A 25,394-nucleotide genomic window follows, 5' to 3' on the forward strand; every position below is an offset into this window, starting at 1 on the left:
TACGGGTTTAATCACCTTAGAAACAAGCGCACATAGCTTTAATTAATCAGCATATAGTATTGTTTTAGAAGCAATAATACATATCTACCTGTTATACAATAATGCTAACCATGCTTTTGTCTAAAAATCCAAAAGAGTCATTGTACAATGAACTCCCAATTACCGGTGGGGTTTTTATACTAAAATTTTATTATAAAGACCTCAGACCTGACAGAATCGTCTCATTTTGGTTGTATCGTGTGTCAAGTGCATCGCGAATATTTCTTCTCAAATCATCTTTCTATACAGATCAAAATGTTTGCGCACGTAAGTTTGTTTTTATTAATTTTATTTTTCTATCTGTTTCTTCGCTTCGTCAATAATACTAACGGTTTCTTTCAAAGCTTATCGGTTATTACCTTATGCTTTATTGGAGATTATTATGCAGATAATTTATTTTCAGTTTTAATTTTATTATTGTTTTTCTGAATTGATAATGGTTTAATTTGGTGAGAAATATTTTTCTGATGATGAATCAGTCGGTGTTTAATTGCATTGTGATGTGTTTTCATATAGAGATTGAGTAATTTTGTTTGCTTTAAATTTAATATCAACATTACACAAACAATTTAAAGTAGGATATCTGCTTACATAATTCATCGTAGGAAAATACCTATACGAACGTAGGAAATGTTGAAGTTATTTCTCGACAATTTTTTTTTTTTTTTTTTTTTGATAAAAATAAAACCATATTGCGTAATAAGGTTCCATTTGAATATCTTGATCTTATACTTCGATTAAATTTGAGTTTAGATTTTGAGATAAAATATGAAAAATAATTTGCATACTGTAGAAAGGTTGATTATATCAAAAAGGTATTAATAGGTACATTAATACCGCAGATGAGAAATTTTCTACGATAGAAAAATAATGATAACGAAATTAATAAATGGAAAAGGAAACGATTTTCCCAATATTATGCAATCACTTTTACCATGCAGGTGATTTTTTTCCCTTCAAAATTAGTACCTATTTCTATCATTTACGAAGATACCTATTATCTTTACAGACAATCGTTTTGGCACTCGCCATCGGAATGACAATCTCAGCTCCAGCTCCTAGCCCAGAGCCAGCTCCTGCTCCAGCACCGGCCCCAGCACCAGCAGCAGATCCAAATCCTAAACCAGGATTCACCCCAGTAGTCTACACTCCTCCGGTAGCTGTCAGTTACAACGCTTTCTCCAGCTTACAAACTCATCCTTCTCAAATAGTCATTAAAAGTGCACCAGCTGTAATACCTTCTGTCTCAGCACTTCCCTCCGTTGCAGCTGTACCCAGTCTGTACTCGTTACAAGCTCAAGCAGCTCCGGCAGTTGGTGAGTAATCCTCAAAATTCTAAATTAACCAATGATCGGAACAGATTCTTAAAATGTTCATTTTTTCAGGCTACGCTGTTAATTATCCGTACGTCCTTGTGTAGTCAAATTCGAGATGTCGTTTGCCAGCAAATTATAAACCAGTTTGGAAAAATTTATTCAAAATTTTTGAATGATTCAATTTGTCTTGTGTACTTTTAAGGTGTAAGTTTATTTTTTAAATATAGATGCGATCAGTATTTATTTATCATTTTTTCTCTCTTTTTTTAATCGGAATAAATCAAGAGTAACGAACGATTTAAATAAAAATATTTATTAGAAAAAAATAAATAAAATGTTTGATTTAAAAAAGGTAAAAAAAAAACATGATAATTCAACGAGCGGAATACTCCAATTTTTCAACACCACCGTCGGGTTTTCCTAGATATACTGCGTTAGCCATTTTGAAAAATAAACCAACTTCGACGACTCCTACGAATTGAAAAAAATAAAATTAATAAAATGTTTTTATTACGACAAAGAATAAAAGTAAGGAACTTTGAATTACCAGGCATCATTTTGATCGTAACCTCTACATTTTTCCAATCATTGATATCCTCAGGGAATTTCCAATCGAGTATGAAATTACCGTTATCGGTGATCACAGGACCCTACAGATATACACGATTAATTAGATATTAGCTATGTAATCGATTTAGCTCGAGAGATAAAGAACTTACAGCTTTTTTCACTCCAATCCGTAGAACGGTTTCACCTCCGAATTTCTCTTCGATTTCTCGTTTCACGGCGGAATAACAGAAAGACAATACTTCAATAGGAATACCTTTTTTCCACGATTGGCCAAGTTTATCACTCGCTTTCCTGTTAAAACAAATGATACGCAACAGTTATAAATGTATTAACGTTTATAGTTATCGTTTGAAAATCATATTACGTAAAATTTCTCATAATCAAACGTACGTGTAATCAGCAATGATGTACAGTTCATTAGACATCCACGCCAGAACCTTTTCTTGCGTAAGACAACCGCCTCCGCCTTTGATTAATAAATTATCTTCTTTAGCTACTTCATCAGCACCGTCGATTGTCCATTGGATCTAAACACACCAAGGAATTAATCACAGGTGAAGATAAACGATAAAATGACAAATTTGTAAAATGTGATATTCACCTTGGACACCGAATTTACTTCAGCTAAAGTTAAATTGTGCTCTTCGATGAGCTGTCTGGCTTGATAAGAACTAGGAACAAATACTACTTCGAGATCGTTGTTTTCGCCACTACTTTTGAGAGCTTTCAAAGTATTAGCTGTGAAAATAAGGTCACCTCTAGATGTAATACAGGTAGGTGAAAATTATTGATGCAATTTAGGAGAATATTTCGATAAACTCACCGATATATTCGACGGCGTAGACTACGGTTGATCCACTACCAATTCCAATGACCATTTTGCCCTGTGGAAATAAACAAATGAAATTTGTTGTTATCACAAAGTTTCCTAATATTCGGTAAATTTCTTACTTTAAATTGTCTATCTTTGATTGCAGCTTCAGCGGCATATTTTTTACCCTTTTCTAAATCTTCTTTATTTATTTCACTAGCCATTTTTGATCGGACCCAATTTACCAACTTCACAAACACGTATCAAAAATCGGTGAGAAAATCGTGTAAAGCGCACATTTCGTTTAACATTAAAGAGAAAAGATAGCTAAATGAGTGCTTATGAAGTTCTCGACTTGTTAAACTTGTTTTTGCAATGTTAATTAGATAACTTTGATCATTTTATCTTGATTAGAGCTTTCAGCTTTTGATTTGACAGGTTTCAACTTTCGAGTTTCGATTGATAAGGGAAGGCGCTTTTACACGTATGGCATTGGTATGCGATACTAGCGCTGTGGGTGATGAAATTTGGAAGAGATGCGATTAATGAATTTGATTGGATAATGGAATTTGAAATTGAAATTTTTGGCGCCCATTTTTTTTCCAAATTTCATTTTCAATTTTTTCGAAAAATGGGAATTTGAATTTACTAATCAAACGTGTTATTTTTTCTAAGGAACTTTTTTTTTGAAAAATCTTATTAAAGAAAATTTGTATTTTTTCGAGTTTTGGTTTTGAATTTTGATTTTAATTTAAATTAAAATTTTTATTTAATTAATTTTTGAAGGTGAAAGTTTGAATTTTCTGATTGCTGGAGTTTAAAATTTCATTTCACTTTTTTTCCGAAAATGGCGAAAATTCCAAAATTCAAGGAGTATTAATTTAATTGAAAACAATTTTTTCTAGAAATTTAGGATTAGAAAAGAAACGTTTTTTGAAATTCAATAAATTGATCTTCCCGTACCCAACTTCGAAATTTAAAAAAAAAACATATTTATTGAACTACTGGTCAATTTCTGGATAATTTCCAAATTTTTTTTCGCTTTTTTGGTCACTAAAATTATTTATACCTAACGTTTTTGAAAAACGATTATCAAATCGATGTTGAGATCATTAAAATAATGAAGTGGGAGACTGGGAGCAAATTACGAGAAAAATCGCAACTCTTATCACATTTTTTATCAATTTTTTAAGCCCTCATTTCATTTCATTAATGACGAGTCGAAATAATGAGTTATTTTCGACACATTGTGCAATTATGAAAATGAAATTCAAAATTCTATTGTAAATTAATGTCAAGCAAATTTCACTATGAGCTAGAGGAAAACTATGCAGTATGCATTTCTTAATTATACGTAACTATAGGTACCTATCTACTTAATTTTACGTAAATAATTCTATTTCCGCTTACCTCAAATTGTCTTTCCCTAACAGCCTTTTCAGCAGCAATTTTTTTATTTCTTTCTAAATAATTTAAACTGAAAGTTCTTCCATAGCTTATGAATAATAAAACATTAATAATAAACAATACTATCACGTTTACTTCCATTGTAAAAAAATTTAAAAAATTACACAAAAATAAATAATACGAAAAATACAAATTGGTAAAAAAAATTATAAAACGTTTCTAAGTCTTCAACTTTAACCGACAAAAAAATATGGTTTTGGTTAGATTCTTTAATTTTAGGAGCTTTACGACGTACATGATTTTCGCACAATGACTTGAAAAGGTATACCTAATTGTACGATAAACGTTTTAAATTATATACTTGTAGATCGTTATCTCGAATCGTAACTTATCTCTTCATCTTGAGATGTGGAGATGTTATATCAGTAGTAAATCGATTAACATCTATTCGTATCATGTTAGAAATCTGTCCAAATATGTGTAAGTGAACTTTTAATCAAGATTTTATATATCCGATTGAGAAAATTAATCAAAAAATTAACGAAGTTTCTATAATGGAATATGGTTCGGGATTTTCAAGATGCTACGTAAATTGATGAAGAAATTCCGAGGAAATGGATCGAGTAACCAGCTAACCACTTTATTTTAGTAATTTTCACGCATAGTTTTCAATGGAAACATTGCCCGTTTTTCTGTTTATTAAATCCTATTATGGTATTTAAATGTTTCTGTAGAATGGATAGGTTGTTGAATTTTTTCAGGTTTCCTTTTTATTTATATTAATTGAGCATATGCTGCGTATACAATTTCACTCATGGTGATTAAAATTGAGATCAACATTTTTTTAAAAATAATTTGCTCCAAAATCAACTGAATTTAAAACTTTTCAAAAAATATTGATGAAAATGTTTCCAATATTTGTGATTTGTATATAATAATGTCTTCCTAATCTCCAAACCATAGATGTTAAAAAGGTTGATATTTCTTCGACGTTTTTTTTCAGACTTTTGAGAAGACTACTCAAAACAAAAAATTATTTGCAAGAAAATTTTAAAATATTGTTCTTTGCAGTTGCATTTTATAATTTTTTCTAGTTAGTCGGGGAGCCCGCATAAGGATCTATTGCACCCCCTGTCGATCCTCCGGGACAACTTTTTTCTAAAAGGGATAGTCCTAAGGAACATTTCTAGACCTTGTACTCAAAAATAAAAGTGGCCCTACTTACAAAATGGCGGCCATTTTGATTGACAGGACAGCCGAAATCGCAGATTTTGCATTCCAGCATGAGACTTGAACGAAATTTTTAGAAGTAGATCGAAAGATCAGGCAAAAGTTTATTAGCTGTCAAATTTTCAAGTACTCACGCGCTTTTTTCGATTTTTGGTGAATTTTAAAAAATCAAATTAAGCCAAAAATGAGGTGAATATCAAAATTTTACCAAATTGACCAAGAAAGCTGAAATTTGGGATATACCCTATTTACGACATGCCAAATCGATTGGAAACTGCTTCAAACAGTTTTGAGCAGTTCTGGAGCCTCCAGCAGATTTTTGAAACTCGAAATTCCCACAAAATTTCTTCAAATGGAGTTGGAAAGCTGAAATTCATTCTGCAAACTAATTTCAATACCCTACGAAGTCGACTGCTGGTAGATTTCAAGTCGTTTTGTAGCCTCCAGTGACTTTCTGAAAAGTTGTATGGCGATTTTTGGAAAATTCGAAATTTCCAAAAAGTTGCTGGGAGCTTCAAAACCATTGAAACCATCATGCATAACTTCATTTGATAAAATGTTATGGGAATTTCAAGTTTCAAAAATCTGGAAAGACTCCAGTAATTTTCAAAAAGTCGCTGGAGGCTCCAAAATGACTTGAATCCACCTGAAGTCGTCTTTAGAGGGTGTTAAAATTGGAGTGCAGAGTAAATTTTGACTTTCCATCTCCGTTTGATGAAATTTTAGGAAATTTTAAGTTTCAAAAATTTACTGAAGGCTCCAAGAATTTTCAAAAAGTCGCTGGAGACGCCAAAATTTGTTGAAGTTTTGTAGAAATTTCAATTTTCAAAAATCTACTGGAGGCTCCAGTAATTTCCTAAAATTCCCTAGAGGCTCCAAAATAACTTGAAATCTACCTGCAGTTGCCTTAATGGCGTATTGAAATTAGTTTACAGAATAAATTTCGGCTTTCCAACAACATTTGATGAAATTTTGTGAAAACTTACAGTTTTAAAAATTTACTGGAGGCTCCAGAATGACTTGAAATCCACCTGCTGTCGACTTCATAGTTTATTAAAATGAGTTCACAAAATGTATTTTGGCTTTCCAAATGTTTTTGATGAAATTTTGTGGAAATCTCAGGTTTTAAAAATCTACTGGAGGCTCCAGTAATTTTCAAAAAGTTGCTGGAGGCTCCAAAAGACATTAGTTGTTTTCAACTTAATTTGATGAAATTTTGTGGGAATTTAGAGTTTCAAAAATCTGCTGGAGGCTCCAGAACTGCTCAAAATGGTTTGAAACAGTTTCCAATCGATTTGGCATGTCGAAAATAGGGTATGTCCCAGATTCCAGCTTTCTTGGTCAATTTGACAATATTTTGATTTTTCCCTCATTTTTGGCTTAATTTGATTTTCAAAAATTCACCAAAAATTGAAAAAAGCACTATTAGTGCTTGAAAATTTGACAGCTAATAAATTTTTGCCTGATCTTTCGATCTACCTCTGTACGGTTTAAAAAATTTCGTTCAAGTCTCTCATGCTGGAATGCAAAATCTGCGATTTCGGCTGACCTGTCAATCAAAATGGCCGCCATCTTGTAAGTAGGGTCACTTTTTTTTTGAGTACAAGGGCTAGAAATGTTCCTTAGGACTATTCCTTTAAGAAAAAAGTTGTCCCGGAGGATCGACAGGGGTGCAATAGATCCTTATGCGGGCTCCCCGACTAAGTAGGTACCTACTACCTAGCCACAAAATGTTGAGAAAAAGGCAGATGTCTTATTAAAATGAATTAGATAATCCAGAATCTCAATATGTCACTTCATTTTTAAAGTTTTTTTCAATTTTGACCAAAAATGTGGACCATTTGACTCCCATGGGGCGCAAAGATTCTATTTTTAAAATTAGTTTGTGAGAAAAAAAAAGGATAAAAAAGTGTCTAAAATGTAATTTTTTGAATATTTAAATGGTGGTCTACAATTTTTGTTTTCGGTATTTATCATTAAAATTTCAATTTCGATTTTTTCAAAATTTAAATTACTGATTTTGAATCTCCTCTCCATTTTCTTTAAAGCTCCGCAAACAGATTTGCTCTAAATGTGATCAATTCCGAAGTATAAAGTCTTCAAAGGTTGACATTTTTGCAAGATATCACAAACAATGCGGGTTAATTACGAGCCCCCCCAACCCCGTTGAGGTTCAGAATGGAAAAAGTGGTTATTTTACAAAACCACATGAAGATCCATTCGAGAAAAATTGAGCTGAAACGAACAACCAGTCTTCATTTTTTAGTTCAAGTTGACGTGTAGAGCAGATCTCGTAGTGAGTCCCCTTCGTATTTACGGCAAACTGGTTATGCAAATCTATTAACATATTTTTCACACAACTTGCATAAAACCAGGAACTATCACTCGACGAAGTATGCTCGGCTCGGATTTTTTGAACGTTAATTCGTGTTATTATTTTCATATTTGCAATGGATCAGAATAATCCTCCTCCAACTTTACTCGTACTTACTTATACCATCAACAAAGTAAAAAACTACCCATTCAATATGACAATTTTATTTGTAATTAAATTTTACAGTAACGATAAAGCTAGAGAATAAAACTTAAAACGTACAATATTTTAAATAGGTACAATGATACAACGGAATTATGATACAAGCAAAGAAAAAAAAATGAAAATATGTTTTAAAAAAAATTAAACAAATTAACAAACATCATATAAATTGTCACAAGCAATTTGAAAAAAAAATAACTAAAAAATAAAAAAAAAATATCGCAATAAATTATATACGGGCAAAAAAAATATTTATATTAAGTATCTACACAACACAAAACAAAAACAAAAAAAGAAAAAAAACAATAAAAAATATTAAAATTCGCTTTCAACGACGAATTTTCATAATAAGGTGAGTTTGTAAATACTTTTCGATATTTTGAAAATTGAAAGTTTAAAAGCAGCCAATTAGGTATTTTGTTTTGTATTTTGCTTCTTATATAGATTTTTTTTTATTCGTTTTATAGAACTTTTTTTTTAGTTTATTTCATTTGTTCATTCGCAGAACTATCGAGAAAAAAAAACTTGCTTACGATTAATTTAGTTCATACAGCACCTAATAAATAGCCTTAAGAATTAAAAACAATGATTAGATATTAATTTATAATAAATAACAGTAAAGCTTACAACAAACAATACCTTGTCTATTCCAAACAATAAATTAAAGAAGGAAAATACTGATAATAAAATTTCACATACGAATAAGCAATATTTTTCTCTTTACAAATTATAACATAAATTTTACTAAAATAATCAATAATTTTAAAAGATTTTTCTAAACAAGAAAATCCTAATGATAAAAAATTTTTGGTATAAGCTCAAATCATTCAAGATACAAAAAGTATACTTAAAATCTAATCCAAAAATTTCAAAAACGTAAATTATCTAATAGAAAAAAAAAAAAAAAAAAAAAGGTAAAAATAGTAGTAAAAATGTAAGCATTGATCTGATATGTTGTTTTTTCTGTTGATATGTACTTGAAATTGAAAATACCCATTTTTTAAAAATTTATGGTAAGTATGAAAACTGATTAAAATCATTATCACCTGTGTTGTTCGATTACATAAAAATTCAAACATTTAAATCGTAATTCATTTTTTTTTTACATACTTTCGCATCGTTTCAAAGGTACCAGAGTAACTTGTATGGATTTCTATAATAATTATAATAAAAACGATATAAATTTTCAAATTGATATGTATTTTTTTGACTACTCCAAGGTATTCCGATTATAATCTTGGTCCCTTCGGTACACCGATACCTTTTTGAAACGAGCGTCGTTATATTGCTTGATTTCAAAATATCTGAAATTATTGCTACGTTAAAGTATAAGTAATACAATAATATAATCTTTCCAAATAACACAATCGTCCGAATCAAAATTAAACAGTAACTTTTTTGTTTTTTTGAAACAACGAAAAATAAATCAGTCAACGAAAAATCTTAAATTATCTTTATAGAATACATAAGCTCATTTCAATTTGTGATTACTGCCTCTTGACTTTTATTATATAAAATAAATAAAAACAATATTGCGATTACACTACACATCCCTCGTATAGTGATTTTTGGAATGAATATTTTACACCCTCATGGCAGATTGTAATATGTTCGCGTAAATTGGAATGTAATCCATTATCAAGCTAGAATATATAATCAAAACAGTATACCTATTTTTAGTGAAAAAAAAAGAAGAAAAAAAGAAACAAAATTCGCTCATTGAAAGACACTTAGAAAAATGAGCTTACAAAAAGTATAGGTATATAATCACCGATTCGTCCGAGAAAGCAAGAAACAAGATTGTCTAACACGTTCTAAAAAACATTACAAATCTGAGGGTAAAACCGGGATCAAGGAAAGGGATCGGGTATGTAAGATAAAAGGGGTAAAATAAACAGATGAGAGAGAGAGAGAGAGAAAAAGAAAACGAACAATGACTAAAATTAATATCTATGAGATTCTTCGCAACATGATCGGAAATACAGCATTTAAATACGTCTAAACTGGTAACGTTTAACAAATCGCCGAAAAAATTTTCACCAAAGCACCCGAAAATATTCGAGGTGTTTTTGCGAAGACATAAAATTTTCAAACACTACGCCAATAATAATTCTACATAACATCGTATTAACAAGTAAAATATATAGTATTTCTAAATAACAACATTTTTCAACTATTAGCATTATAAGTAGTTGATAAAAAGTACACGCTTTGGTTTTACACAGTAAAAAAAAAAAATTAACTAAATTCATTTTTTTTTCAAACATAATACTTAGGTATCTCTTGTAATAGGTTCGCTAACTACGCCAATACTTTTTTTCTCCTCTTGGGATGATGGATGATTTTCATAAAAATCAACTCGCGTATAACAATTAAATTAGTAAACTTATATATATTTGTTAATCCTTTGGTAGTAGAAAAATATAGGGCTAAGTTTCGGCCACTTTGACTAGAAGCGGACTTTGTCAGGTGTTATTCAACTGCATATGCGTATAGGTAAAGTTAACATTTTCTGGTTTCTTCTGTCCTTGGCATTCCCTGTAGAGAAAAAGAGAATAAAAAATTACTTTAGTAAATTCGAATGAAAAATACACAAATTCAAGCAGTGTAATTTTTTAATGAAAAAAAAAATCAAGCTATCGTTATCGTTCACTATTTGGTATTCTGATTTCATCGATAGGACCGGATTAAGAAAGCGTTCGAGTTAAATCTCCAACCTTGTTTACAATTCCTAACCCAGTCCCCGAATTTGCGAAAAATAAAAATCAAAAATTCGATTCGGTGTTGTACGATAGTGCAGTGATGGTTATACTTCACACACACGGTGTCGATAAGAAATATATATTTTGCGAGTAAAATTTAATGTATAACTGACTGGTGCGTAAACTGTGCGTTCGGTGCTTGCAAAAATATTAGTCATTCTATGGTTATTAAAAAATATAGTGCAATGTAATCATATTCTCATATCAACGCCAAGCTCCGTAATGTTAATAAAATGTATAAAGCGAGTGCACAGAGTGGAACGCAGCGTAATTCTGGCCAATACGCTGATCCTAGTAAGTAGGATAAGTAATAAGTATATATAAGATGTACAAAGATATTAAATAACGCACCTACTCGTACGTTTGTATTTATCTCATACATCTCACATATATATAGATTTTCGTACGTATAAATTATTACGATTAAATAAATTGATCCGAGATCTTATAATTCTATACATTGTGGTTGATTTTGTGCGTGTATTATCTAGTAGCCTATTTAAGTATGTAGTTTATCTATGTAGGTAATAGGTATGTAAAAGGTGATTCTTCATTCTGTAGCTTCGTTGCAAAGGTGCGAAATTTTTACACATCTGGAAACGTATAATAATACAAAAAAATCATAAGCGTGTGATTCATCTCTCAATCAAACAGTGCGTCAATATGTGCCTTTGTGTTTTAACGTCTTTGCAGTTCAGTTGCAAATCATTCGCGGTTGGAAATTTTCTAATGGCTGAATTTTTTAAATCGAAATTACGTCTATTTGTGAATGTTGTTTACTGATATTGAAAGATGATAAAGATTAATACGTATTACGTTGATTATGATCGTTTTATCAAGACAGGCACCTACTTACGTATAAAAAAAAACACTATTATCGTTATCGATAGATCAGTAGTTTGAAAAGAGGCAAGTAAGAGGTCAGATATAGAAAAAAAATAAAATAAAAAAATTGAAGACAGGGTGTGAAATTTTCAATTTTTTAAACAAATATCCATATTCTATATGCATTAAAAAGTCCAACTATATTGACAAACAAAATGCTTCATGAAAATTTCTGTTCGGACTTGATCAAACTAATCATTTTTCCCTTGAGGTTCCATTTTCCCCTCTTTCCTCTTCTTTACATGGGCTGAAAATTATTCATATGAATTTTCTAGGGAGAAATATACTGAGATCAGAATAAACAATTTATCATTTTCAACTTTTTATTAAAATCAGAAATTTCAACTATTTGCCTATTTTTTTTATTATTTTTTTTTTTAATTCATGAAAGTAAAATACTTGTATTTTTATGAATTCATTTTTTGACAAAATCAAGTTAAATTTTTCTTTAAAATGAAATCATAGTTCAAAAATTCAAATACTTTAGGTACCTATAACGGCTATAATAATTCAATTTTTTAAATTTTATTGAAAAATTTACACATTTTACCTTCATCAGGGTTGTACAAAAACGTGTTTTTTTTAAAAAAAAAACAAAAAAAAACGTGTTTTCAAAAAAAAAAACAAAAAAAACGTGTTTTTAAAAAAAATTTGTTTTAAAACAGCTTTTTTTCTTGTTTAAAACACGTTTAAAATATGTTTTAAACACAAATTCATTTGTTTTGGATTCAACAGACATCAATTTTTAAGATGTGACGTCATAAAATAGCTATAAAGTTCAAGAAATATTGAAAAATTGGAATCAAAACACAAAATTTGTCTCTAAAAATACAGTTTGTTCAATTTCACTTTTTTTCAACAAGAAACTAAAAAAAAAACGTGTTTTTTTTAGGAAATTGGAGTTGGAAAAAAAACACTTTTAAAACTAAAAAAACACTGTTTTAAACGGTTTCAAACTGTTTTTTTTTTTTGTTTAAAATATTGTTCTGTTTTTTTTTTTCATTTGTTTTAAACGTGTAAAACCCTGACCTTCATCTCTGATCACCAGCCATTTTTTTTTTAAATTAAAAAATCAGGTTACCTAAACATTTTATGATCTTTAATACCTACCTAAAGGTTTTTTCAGTAAAGACAGAAAATTTGAAATGGAAATTTTCATCATTTCATTAATATTTTTTCAAGTATCTACTTCTATCTTGTTATTGATGAAACATTTCAGTTATTTTGGAGCTTTTCATTTCTTTGAAAAAGTTATTTTTTGTTGAAAAATCCGAAAAAAACCAAAATTAAATTATTTTAAATTCTGACAATTTTCTCATTTTTTTTTTTTTTTTTTTTTTTTTTGAAAAATCTTGAGCAACTTGAAGTTTTTTGTCTTCTAATTTGGCTTGCTAGACATTTTTATTGTTTCGTGACCATTTTCGGAAGAAGGAGACCAATGTCCATAATTCATAAAGAACAGATTAATATGCAGGTATAGATACAATGTTTTTCATTTTTTTTTTTTTTTTTTTTTTTTGAAATTTATGGATTTCATTTTTTTTACCATATTTTTATTTTATCCATTCGTAGGTTTTTTTGTTGAAATATTCAGCAAACTTGATTTTTTTAAAAGTTATACCCCATTTCCTTGCAAGAAAAATTTACGATGATTCTGAAGAATTTCAGTTAACTTTTGAAACTTGATAGTTTTATTTTCTAATTGAGAACTCAAAAAATTTTCAGAGCTAAGAGTATGTCAGTCGTCTGTTAAACTGTTTAAAAAGATTTCACTCATCTCATTAATCGTAAAATTAAGAACTGTCAAAAAAAAAATATATTTGAGAAATTAAAAAAAAAATAATTAAGCTCAAAAATGAATATTTAGACGGAAAACAATTTTTACCAGAAAAACAAGCCTGAACGATTTTTCACTCTACCTCGAATATTGATGCAATAAAATTTATTTAAAATGATCGATAAATTCAATCAAATTACGAATCTACGCTTTCCCTAATTTTTTTTCAAATAAACCAGACTGTCGTCTTTCGTCGTTTTTCTAAAATTTAAAGGAAGAATTCGAAAAAGAGTTGCAGGCAGATATCAAAAGATTGTAGAAGAAATGTTGGATCCCCTCAAACCCTCACTACGGTTTCAAATTTCAAAATTTATAATAAAAATTGTTTTTTTTTGTTTTTTTTTGTTTTTGAAGTGAAATAAGTTGGTATCAATTTTTTCTTCAAAAAATCACACTTTATTTTTGAAATAGTCCGAAATGGAGCAAACATTCATCTCTTTGGCACACTGAAGAAGGTGTCACCACCTAAAATGAATCGACCAACAGCTAAATACCTTTTTTAGTTCTTGATTCACAAATTCAAATCATTAAATTATAATCAGAGACCAATAAGAGTACCTTACCTCAAAATTCTATGTATCAACACATTAATATTGCTCATGCTCATCACGACGACGTATCAAACATGCCTGATAACGTTTAAAAATCCCAATCAATGAAAAACACCCTCAACTCAATATGCAATTCGCACTTATCCATCCATACATAACTTTTTCCTTTTTATAGGCGATTCCAACACCTATAAAATAAATTAAAAGTAAAAATTTACCTATTCAGCTTTTATTAAATAGGGGGGCTAGACTGCTTTTAAATCTTCCAGGTATACCCTGGCGTCTCACACTTCGCACAGCCTTACTATAAGGTAATTCTAAACAATCAAACATAAAAAAAAACCAACGCCAACACAACTTTAATGCTTTTTGCCTCACCCCCCCTCACCTCTCACCACCAACTCGTGGAACTTTATCCAGCTGCGGAACTAAACCATAAATTTTTTACATTTTGGTTGACAGCAGTTAGCAGGCATAGCAACCTCACCATATCAAATTATCAACTTAATATCCTTTTTGAATTATGAAGGGCTCGAGCAAAGAGATTAATCCACGTATGGCCTTCAGGATGTAATACCTTTATGACTTACGGCGCCTGTATATATAAACCTTCCACGTACCTACCCTTATCAAAACACCCTTACAGTATGAAAAAAAACCCTCCATTTTCATCATTAATGGTGTCTACGTGTGACCATCGCGACCAAACTTCTCTTATATTATTCGATCAGTCGTGTTTTTAAGGTGCTGCCAAACACGATAGATTCTAATCTAATAAAAATCTAGACCATATCTAGTTATCTACGCCGTGAATTGAGTACATATAGATACATCGTCATACTCGTCAACAAACACAAATACACGTAATTCCGTGAAAAAAAAAACAAAACAAAAATACGATATACCAAATAATGACACAGAAAAAAACCTGCTCTTAGTAAAAAAAAAAAAAAAATACAATCGTATAAAAAAAGTGAGTAAGTATATTAGTACAAAAAAAAAAATAAAAAAAATAAAAAAATAATGAAAAAAAAAATCAGTGGATCATGTGATTCTAACTACAAATTCAGTGATGCAAAAACTGTGCCGTATTTAATTGTATCAGTGTTTACCGCCAACATTTTTACCTATAATGGATATTCTACGATGCAACTGTAATAAGATGAATGCATATTTTGCGCATTCGCACCATACATAAAAATGAATGAATATTGCAATGTACCATAAATCGATTTTCATAAGTTTGACGCATACCTTTAAATAATTCAAAACACGTAGAAAATTAAGCCTCGTTCGAATTAAAATTTCAAAAAAAAAAAAAAAAATATGGGAAAAAATTAATCAAAAAACAAAAATAATAAACAAAAATTCTACATGGGCTAATTATAGTAACTCTGTTTCTTCCCTTGGTTGGTATATAATATGGCATATAGATGTATAATAAAAACCAAGGAAACAATACTAAAAAAAAAATAATCATTCCTTATAAAATATAATATAGAAAGAACGATTAATTTATTTCGAACCTCTGTGTGGCTTTTGGCCTGTTCAATACGAATACCACCGCGGTCAGACGTAAACAACACAGATCCTTGAAGACTGTTCATCGCTCGAATAGCGGATGCGGCGTCCGTGAATTCTACAAACGCTACAGGATAACCACCTTTGGAGTACATGTGTAGGCGAGAGAAGCCTGGGAAACTGTGCATATTTAACAAAGTGTGCTAAATTTGTGCAACTACACCAAATGCCTTCGAAGACGTTAGTTGGTCCCTAGTGCTTTGCTGCTGCGATCCTGCTATAATTTTCACATGCGCGATCATTCTCATCGCCATGAGCACAGAAATTAAATTTCAAAAATACTCCTATAATTACACATAGGGGCATATTTTGCTGAAAATTATACAACATTATTATATGTATCATTGATATAAGTGAAAGTACAGGTACGTTTAATTGGGTTAGGTTTTTTTCTCACAAAAGCTTTAGTAATATAGAGTGAACAAAATCAATTTTTGAGTCAGTTTTCTCGTTGTCAGATTCCCCCCTCTCCCCCCTTCATCACATCCATATTAGTCGTAAAAGCATACAGAACAGATATTCGGTTAGTGTAAAAAAAATTACGCAGTTAATCGAAGCAGCAATGGAAAAAAATGCATATTAAAGTGCTAAGTGGTAACACAATAGGTAGTTATAAAGAATAAAGAAGAGCGTAAGTTTATTCGATAGGTAACTCAAGATCAGCTTATAAATATTAATACAGCTTTCCAGCTTACATTTTTTTTCTATGTATAATTTACGCACCATCAAATTCATGCCGAAATTTTGTAATTTTTTAACGATCGGTTATTCGAAAGAAAACGTCCCATTTGGGGAATAAAATTATACGAGTAAGTTAATTTTGATTTGAAAATTTTCTAAAATGGGTTTCGATTTTAACGCATTTGTAGTTAAAAATTTATCGAGCTTTTTTGGTACTTCGTAGACTCGACGAAATTGAATTTTCAAGAGTATCTGCGTATAGAGAACTATACGAACGAGTGTATGATTTTCTTATAGGCTGGTACCATAGAGCCGAACTTTGGCTAACAAACTAAACTTTCATAGTTTCTCCCACAAGAGACTGGAATAAATTTACGATGTCGAGCTTCGTGATAATTTACTACAAATTATTAGTAATTTACGACGAGATAAATTTTCATCGCGTTGTATTACGCGTCCCTTTTGATTATGATGAAATCGTAATTTTCATTGTGTTACGATAGCGTCGTAGCTGTTCTGATTGTGGCAATATAACCGACGAGAGTGTATTTAGGTTTGCATAATGGTGGTCTTGGAAGGCAGAGATGCTCTGGAAGACGATGATTTCGTGTGAAATGGATGTAAGATATTGTGAGAAAAATTTCTGCAAGATGATTTCGGTAATTTAGTTAGTCTCTGTGCTTAATGTATTAGTTGATGAATTTCAAATGGGAGGATTTAAAAATTGAAACATTATCGAGGAAGGTAACTAAGATGAATACGGTTCTCTATTTTATTTTTAGTTCAGAAAAATTAGGCACCAATTGTATAAGATGAAAAAAAAAAAAAAAAAAAAAGTAAAAACTGAACAACTCACTGGAAAATGATTGGATCTGATAAGATTTGATCAGATTTAGACATTCGATGGATCTATAACCTGACCAGATCCAATTAGGTATATCAGAATTTTGGGCAGATTGGATCTGTCAAAACCGGATCAGATCCGATCATTTTCCGAAGAGAATTTTCAATTTATTCAAGGACTGCCTCAAAAAAATTCCACTCGATGAAAAAAACTAGAAAAATTTGCAAGCAAATTGATCTTCAGGTTGAGAAAATGAGGTTCTAGCTGAACAAATTTTCAAATGTGCATGTTTTTTTGCACAAAAAAATGAAAAGAGTGGCAATGGTTGAAAAATTTTTGGAAAAAAGGTAGAAAAGCTGCATTATTAATTTTGATTAACACTCCAAAAGAAAAATGATTAGATATAATCAGATCTGATCACTGATCAGGTCTAATCCGATCAAGACCTCGATTTCTAGTCACAGAAAATCGATTGATCGAATCCCAAAATCGATTTATTTTTGATTTTCGACTCCATGTGATCGATCATGCTCATAATGAAAAATCAATTTTCAGCGTGAAAAATTGAATTCCTGACCAAAAACCTTTCATGCCCGAGAATCGATTAATCGAACTCTAAAATCGATTTATTTTCGACTATCGACCCCATAATATGATCGATCATGCTCATAATGAAAAATCAATTTTCACCGTGAAAAATGAACCTCCTGATCAAAAACCTTTTGTCCCCGAAAATCGATTAATCGAACTCTAAAATCGATTTATTTTCGACTATCGACCCCATAATACATATGATCGATCATGCTCATAATGAAAAATCAATTTTCAGCGTGAAAAATGAACCTCCTGATCAAAAACCTTTTGTCCCCGAAAATCGATTAATCGAACTCTAAAATCGATTTATTTTCGATTTTCGACCCCATAATATGATCGATCATGCTCATTATGAAAAATCAATTTTCAGCGTGAAAAATGGAATTCCTGACCAAAAACCTTTCATGCCCGAAAATCGATTAATCGAACTCTAAAATCGATTTATTTTCGATTTTCGACCCTATAATATGGTGGATCATGCTCATAATGAAGAATCAATTTTCAGCATCAAAGATGAACTTCCCGACCAAAATTCTGTCATATCTAAAAATCGATTAATTGACCCCTAAAATCGATTTATTTTCGATTTTTGATCCTATATGATCAATCACAATCATGTTCAAAATGAAAGAGAAATGGGCTCAAAAATAGATTTCTTAGCCAAAAATTATTGATCATGATCGAAAATAAATTCATCTATAGAATCCAGAAAATGAATGTTTTTGTTTGAAAAAATTGACCAAAATGCTTACAGGATTTTCTTCTCAATCCTCAATTACTTGAAAATCGATTTTTTAATAATTGATTTTCATCATGAAGAGTGATCGATTTCTTCAAATTTGTCTTTAATTTTAGTTTGAAAAAATTTGATCAAAATTAGGAAAGTACCTACCTTTTTTTCCTAAAGTCGATCTTTTGAAAACACATTTTCGATTTCGATCTTGAGGAGTGATCGCTTTTTTCAAAGATTATCGAGAGGTCCAGCCTGATCAAGTCTATATTCAGATCTACTCAGATTCAATGTATCGTCTCCTATTGCGTCTGAACAGATTTAATCCGATCAAAAATTTTTTCTGACCAGATCTGATGAAATCTTTGCAGTAAATTGTACGAATGATGAACCCTTTTAATGCAGAAGCTGTAAAGAGAACTATTCACCTAGCAAATGAAATGACCTAGCTTTTTGATGAGTAAATCGGGTATACTGCTGTAGGTATTTAGATCATCATCGTCTAAGTAAATCTAATAAGCAACACTTTATGCTCAAGACTAATCAGACCAGCTATTATTTCAAACGAAACACCTCCTCAGCTATTCCACCTCACGTAATAATAAGATAGGTACTTATTTCGTAACACCATAAAACGCAATTCTCTTCTCAAAAAAAAAAAAATCTAAAAAGAAATCCAACACTCGAAAAAAAAAATCATTTCGAATTTCACAACGCAGTTTTTAAAAATTTAAATAACAATGCATTCGTATAGGTAATTCCCAATTGGAAGAATTTTTGGCACGTTATTTTCACATATGTTAATACCGAAACCCATTATTATTTAAATACACAAGATTGGAGTTTTTAACCGGCACTTAGTGAAAAGAAATTTACTCCCATCACCACCTGCAGAACGTGTGCAAATGCAACGCAAACCGTGCTCGTTGTTCCCTTTCTTCCTGAAGAAGCCGTGCTCATTTGTACATGGTACAAAACAGTCACAAGGTGTAAAAATTATAGATATTCTTAACATACTAAGTTGATCATTACATGTAGACGGATCTACATACCTGTTAAATATTTCCTTTAATTCTTGTTCGGAAACAAATTGCCCGAGATTTGCTACAAATAACGTCGAACACGGCGCGGCACTGATGCTCACAGTTGGTTGCGATGGAGGAGTCGATCCAACCGGAGATGCTAACGCTGGTGATGGCATAAAATGTGGTAATGAGGCGGCATGCATCGCCGTCAATGCTGCCGTAGGATGCTGCATCGATAAGGGAGGCTGTAAAAAAAACACACATACGGGTAAATAAATACGTACGTAGTATTCGAGTGAGAATATTTTTCGTGTGAAGAAAAATATACAAAGTGCTTTGAAAAACTACGAGAACACCAGATTACTGCAAATTTTAAGGATTTCAAGGATCAGGATTTGAAAATTTTTATATCCTTACGTCAAGGACACAACTGTATATTATAATTTAGCTCGAGCTTTTATGGAAATATTATACAGTTTATTTATGGTTATAATACGAATTTTTTGCCTCTTTTTTTTTTTTTGACTAAAAAAGGGAGTTTTCACAATGCGTGTCATTTGGTAATATAAAATTTCCACAGTGAAAGGTACGAATTACCTATTTGGAATATCTACAAAATAAATTATACTTCAACATGTGAACTTTTCACTCATGTATCATGTTCTTCGACAAGCTTTTAAATATCCCGAACATTTTTTTCTTTTCTTTTTAAAATGTTACAATATGTGATTTTCCAACACAACCACCTTAATGTTATAATTTTACATGTTGTAAAAACCTCCTACCTATTCATTTGAAAATACCTACAGTTGATTCCAATTCAGAGTAAAATCCCTCTATACTTCTTTACTCCTGCCTCAAATGTAATTCTCCACATGAAATGGACATAAGAAGGAATATTTTACAATTAAATATTGAGATATATAACTTTTTTTTCAAAAATGTAAAAATTCATCAGAGTGAAAATTTACTTGGTTTTTAAAATAATGTTCATTGTTCATTCTCATAATCCCTCAAAATATTCAAATTGGAAATATTTTGAAATCGAAACTAATCAACTGGATTGATTGGGTGAGAAACTAGGTTTATAAAGGGGCTATTTATCAAAAAATTAAGTCACTTTCTAAAATTATCATCTTCAAATTAATAACAATTTGATATTCTATTTCACTTTTAATTTCGTTTTCAGTATAATTTTTTGCTTTCGTTAGGCGATGGATTGAAAGGGCCTTAATGGAGAGCGATGACCTTTACTTGACAATCACAAGTGTCTAAATTTTCAGGAGAAGCTGAAGAGGGTGAAGAGGGTTAAAAAAGGACAAAATAGGAATTGATTAATAATAAATCAAAAGTTGCCTTACGTATCCAAAAATAAGCCTCTCATAGCAATTTGGAGGGGAGAAAACCGGTTTTTTCAAATATTTTTGACCTTGAAAAACCGGTTTTAAACCACACCCTCCACCCCACCAAATTGACACAGGAGGCTGAAATTTGTCACATACATCCAGAGGCTGCCCAAAATGTGCCTTTTGGAGGTTTCACCTTTTTAACCCTCCCCACCACTTTACACACTATAAAAAGGTGAATTTTTGCATCTTATTTAACGGGTTTTAATTTTGTACCATCGCTGCAGGAGCCTTCCCAAATTGACCTAGAAGGCTGAAATTTGGCATGTACATTGCTTGGAGGGTCAAGGGTGTCCTGGATGGGCTTTTAGGGGGTTTCTACTTTTCAACCCTATCCTACCCCTTTTGGTTACAAAAAAGTGGATATTGCGTCTTTTTTTTTACCGGGTTTCAATTTTCAGTTATCACTCGAGCTTCTCCACATTGACCAAGGAGGCTGAAAATTTGCCAAGCACATCTGAAGGGTGTCCTAAATGTCATTTTTGAGAGGAGAACTTACAATCCCTCCCCTCCCTGTTACAACTGCAAAAAAGTGGATTTTCATAATATATTTTTTTAAACGGTTTTTGATTCCATGTCACCTCACCTCTGAAGCTTTCCCAAATTGAACTAAATGGACTGTAATTTGGCCTGTACATCTGGAGGGTGTTCTAGATGTGCCTTTTGATGGTTTCTACTCTTCAACCCATCCCCCTGATTACAGATACAAAAAAGTGGATATTGCACAAACAATTTTTTTTATCGGGTTTTGATTTTGTGCTATTACTGGAGCCTTTTCAAATTGATTTAGGAGTAGGGTAGGAGGATGAAATTTGGCCAGTACATCTGGAGGGTTTCTATTCTTCAACCCTCCCCCCTGATTAAAGATACAAAAAAGTGGATATTGTACATAGGTACATTTTTTCACCATGTTTTGATTTTGTGTTATCACTGGAGGAGCCTTTTCAAAATGATTTAGGAGTAGGGTAGGAGAATGAAATTTGGCATTGTACACCTGGAGGCTGTTTTAGACGTGTCTTTTAATGGTTTCTACTTTTCAACCCTTCCCCCTGATTACAGATACAAAAAAGTGGATATTGCACATGCATTTTTTCATCGGGTTTTGTTTTTGTTTTATCACTGGAACCTTTTCCAATTGATTTAGAAGTAGGGTAGGAGGTTGAAATTTGGCATACTACATCTGGAGGATGTTCTAGATGTGCTTTTTAAGGATTTCTATTTTTAACCCCCCCCCTCACCCCTCACCCACCTCATCCCATCACAACTACAAAAAAGTGGATATTGCAATTTTTTGTAAGGTTCCAATTTTGTTTCATTTCTGGAACCTTTCCAGTTTCCAAATTGATGTAGGAGGGTGAAATTTGACATGTAGGTGTATCTATAGAGGGATTGGAGGCCATTTGGCCATTGTATCCTCAAGAGTACCGTGAAACCCTACCTATTTTGAGAATTAATTTATTAATCATGAAGTAAAAAAGGCCATGTCAGGAGGTAATTTTATCAAATATAATATGTTGACTTTCAATTTGAGCTCAATGTGAAATTTGAGCTTTTATTAAAAATGTCACTTTTGAGATTTAAAACTTGCATAGGTAGGAGACTGATTTCAATTTTTTTTGTTCATTTTCTTAAAAATCTGTCAAATGCTTTGAGTTCAACCAATCTAGATCTAGAACTATACGAGCCTTCAACTTCTGACAATTTTACAGAAAAAACACAAATGAATGAAAATTATGAGCCCTCTCCACTAGGCTACAAATCTCATTCTCATGATTTTACCCGGCTAAAAATAAATTTTACGAATGTAACACTCTGAAGTAGAATCAACTATAGGTAGAGTATTTATAAAATTCAGCGTTTCGACGTAGATAACTAAAACTCCCACAAATGTGCAATTAATACTCGTATTTAGTATTATATTATGTTCACGTCGATGTTGTAAAAACAGTACAACGCAGACACGACTGCAAGTGAACCAGGTTACGCCACTGCCACTTGTAGAACGAGAACAGAAAGAGAGAGAGAGAAAAAGAGAAAAAAAATTAAATAAGCTAAAATCAAGGCATTTTCAAAAGCAAATACGTCAACACAAACAGCGTGCTTGCTAAAGCGTATTAGTCTAGTATTTCGATACGTATATAAAAAAAATAACACTACAATAGTGATACTGCTTCACTGCCTCGATTCTTTCGTAATATAAGTACAACATTAATATGCCATAAAAAGAGATCAAAAAACCAAGACGACGATTCTTGAACTTGAAAGCATCGTGATTACACATAAAAAACCGTAAAACCGAAACGTAGCCGTAACAACGTTCACGATTTCAAGAATCGTCGCCGTCGCGTGATTTAATTTTTTCTTCTTTTTTTTTTTGCTTTTTTTTGTTTTAGAAAACATTCCAATGTGCTGAACCAAAGAGGCAGGATGAAAAAGGAAAAAGACAGTGGCGATTAAAGCAAGTTGCGTAATTACATGGTGGTTGTAGGAAAGAGGCACGATGGTATCTGGTTTTTCTGCAGATAGTCAAAGATAGGAACGTACGGGGACCTGTGGATGTAGAGCTGGATGGACTAGCGTCGCATGCTGTAATGCTGATTCTGGTATCTGCGCAGCCGTAGCGTATGCCAAAGGATGATGCCAAAGCTCTGGACCACTAGGAAAGAAAGGAGCTCCCAGATCTGCAAAGAAAAAAATTCACAATTACTCGATCGTAATAAACCATATCACATTTGAGTATAAGTATATAGGTAGTCATAGTGTAGGTACAACTATTATAGCGAGAATTTTCATTTGTAAAAACCGTGATAGTGTTTGGAAGACAGAATGTACACGTGCATGCAGAAAAATTTCAATATTGATATTCCAACAAAGATTTTTCGTGTGATAAGCAGGCGTCGTTTTTACGTATTATTTCTCACACACCGATTTTTATCATATCTAACAACATCTCTCGTACACTACACCTCAAGTCCTACCCATCTTATTGCGCTATCTCTTTCATCGTAGTACGCTAAGTGCAATTTTTTTTTACTCGTTTTCTTTTTTTAACGTGAGTTTATGTAGATTGTAGGTAGACTATATCAGACCAGAATGTGAAAAAGCACACATAACACATCAACGGTGATCAGTATTATAGGTAACCTTTCAATACTTTTGAAAAATTATAAATAAATCATTCGAACGAAAATATACGAATACAATATAATGTCAGCGTCCCAGAGTTCATTTTCAACAATACATCGTATTACCATGAAAGTTAATGCATGGTAATGTGAGCCGATTACACATGTGCATTTTTCATTTCGTATTCTTTTAGCTTATAGCTCTACGTATTCCATTATTTTCATCGTTCCAGCTAAATCTAAATTAAATCGAAGGTTAACTATATGTTAGTTTGTCTCCAAGCATTATACCTTATTATTATACTTACAATGTTAGTAGGCCTATTTGGTTAATGTTTAATTATAAGCGCTTAAAACTATATAAGTACGTAGGTATCGTCGGATTTTAATCCTCTAATCAGTTAGCTAGGTAAGTATGTATTATTAAACAAAATGCGAAAATTATCCAGCGAAAAAATCACACTGCCGGGAAGAAGTCATTTGAATAGTTAATGACCTATGCTGTAGGTATTAATTCTAATGAAAATTTAAACCAAACGAACCCTTTTTTCCTGCCATTTTAAAGCATATTTTTTACGATGGTAAAGTTCATATTTTTCGGTTCAGTTAGTTTCCTTTTTTTTTTTTTTTTTTTTTTTTAGTTTTGTTTTTCGTTTATATTTTTTATAAGGAATGCTAAGTAGGTAGGTACCTAAATAGCTTATTATACAAATACAAAGGCATTGTTCCATTATTAATTCCATCTCTTTTTCTCAAATCAATCTTCAAAAATGCTGCTTAATTTTTTGATTTTTTTTCTCTGAATACGGAAAGGTAATTAAAATACGGACATCGTTGATTATTATATTAATAAAAACATGTATTTTTTTTTCAATTTGTAAATTTTTTACTTTTTTAAAAATACCAGGGCTTGGATTAGGTAGCTTAGTTGGAATGAGGGTGAACGAGATAGGGAAGGTGACAATTTAAAAATAATTCAGTTTTCTCCTCTTCTTCTCGATTAAGTAACTTATTTTTGAAAATTCTGAAAAATTGGATAAAATTATACAGCAAAGTTGAGAAGAGCAATTGTGAAAAATTACAATCTGAAAAAAGACCAATTTTATTTCCTGGTGAATTGAAATTGAATTTTTTCACTCTCCTTTCTCCTCTCTCCCTTCATTAATTGCTAATTTTAGCTAAAATATCACAAATTTTTGGTATCAAAAAAAAAAAAAATTGACGAGCATGTTTTGACATACTTAGGCTATTTAAAAATTGCTGAAATCAAAGATTAATTTTCATAGGTTAGGATTTTTGATTTTTTTTAAGATTGGAGGGGGGAGTAAGTAAGTAAAAATCAAAGCTTGGAACATTGGAATCATTTTTCAGAAATATTTCAATTAAAAAAAATAATTTTTACTCATATTGATATTTTATGACCGTATTTATTACATTGATTTCAAAAATTTGAATCATTTTAAT

The 25,394-nt window shown here is 31.3% G+C and overlaps 3 protein-coding genes across 9 annotated transcripts in view; 1 reads left to right on the plus strand and 2 right to left on the minus strand.

Annotated features, from left to right (window-relative positions):
• Nucleotides 1–101: 101 nt before the first annotated feature.
• On the plus strand, nt 102–1,594 carry LOC135843390 (LIM domain-binding protein 3-like). Of its 3 annotated transcripts, none has more exons than XM_065361259.1 (3): nt 102–306; nt 1,049–1,355; nt 1,425–1,594. In XM_065361259.1, the coding sequence occupies exons 1-3, from the start codon at nt 295–297 to the stop codon at nt 1,457–1,459; spliced, it is 354 nt and encodes a 117-aa protein (XP_065217331.1). In that variant the 5' UTR covers nt 102–294; the 3' UTR covers nt 1,460–1,594. The 3 variants fall into 3 exon arrangements, with proteins under 3 accessions (XP_065217331.1, XP_065217333.1, XP_065217332.1); XM_065361261.1 differs by lacking the exon at nt 102–306 and adding an exon at nt 469–613; XM_065361260.1 differs by lacking the exon at nt 102–306 and adding an exon at nt 731–980.
• Nucleotides 1,595–1,647: 53 nt separating this feature from the next.
• Nucleotides 1,648–4,451, minus strand: Rpi (Ribose-5-phosphate isomerase). 2 transcript variants are annotated; one of them, XM_065361256.1, is made up of 7 exons: nt 4,147–4,451; nt 2,749–2,809; nt 2,527–2,663; nt 2,316–2,452; nt 2,075–2,216; nt 1,903–2,005; nt 1,648–1,826 (listed from the first exon to the last, which is right to left on the minus strand). In XM_065361256.1, the coding sequence occupies exons 1-7, from the start codon at nt 4,282–4,284 to the stop codon at nt 1,729–1,731; spliced, it is 816 nt and encodes a 271-aa protein (XP_065217328.1). In that variant the 5' UTR covers nt 4,285–4,451; the 3' UTR covers nt 1,648–1,728. The 2 variants fall into 2 exon arrangements, with proteins under 2 accessions (XP_065217328.1, XP_065217329.1); XM_065361257.1 differs by lacking the exon at nt 4,147–4,451 and adding an exon at nt 2,877–3,199.
• A 3,444-nt stretch (nt 4,452–7,895) lies between these two features.
• The window catches only part of LOC135845572 (protein couch potato-like), a 160,483-nt gene continuing 142,984 nt past the window's right edge, over nt 7,896–25,394 (minus strand). For 2 of the 4 annotated variants that reach the window (XM_065364207.1, XM_065364208.1), the window contains exons 6-10: nt 23,350–23,486; nt 19,427–19,644; nt 15,471–15,645; nt 15,072–15,198; nt 7,896–10,447 (exon numbers count right to left, since the gene is read on the minus strand). In XM_065364207.1, coding sequence (XP_065220279.1) covers nt 10,386–10,447; nt 15,072–15,198; nt 15,471–15,645; nt 19,427–19,644; nt 23,350–23,486 — 719 coding nt within the window. In that variant the 3' untranslated portion in view covers nt 7,896–10,385. The remainder of the gene's footprint in view (nt 10,448–15,071; nt 15,199–15,470; nt 15,646–19,426; nt 19,645–23,349; nt 23,487–25,394) is intronic. The other 2 variants (XM_065364209.1, XM_065364210.1) reach the window with 2 other exon arrangements.

Source organism: Planococcus citri, chromosome 4 (genome assembly GCF_950023065.1).
Source record: "Planococcus citri chromosome 4, ihPlaCitr1.1, whole genome shotgun sequence".
Classification (NCBI taxonomy): Eukaryota; Metazoa; Arthropoda; class Insecta; order Hemiptera; family Pseudococcidae; genus Planococcus; species Planococcus citri.

Coding starts and splice junctions, on each gene's coding strand:
- Rpi (XM_065361256.1), bottom strand. CDS start 4,284: ATGGAAGTAAACGTGATAGTATTGTTTATTATTAATGTTTTATTATTC. Junction 2,453..2,526: donor AAGTAAATTCGGTGTCCAAG/GTGAATATCACA, acceptor TGGTGTGTTTAG/ATCCAATGGACAATCGACGG. Junction 1,827..1,902: donor TACGATCAAAATGATGCCTG/GTAATTCAAAGT, acceptor TTCAATTCGTAG/GAGTCGTCGAAGTTGGTTTA.
- LOC135843390 (XM_065361259.1), top strand. Junction 1,356..1,424: donor TCAAGCAGCTCCGGCAGTTG/GTGAGTAATCCT, acceptor TCATTTTTTCAG/GCTACGCTGTTAATTATCCG.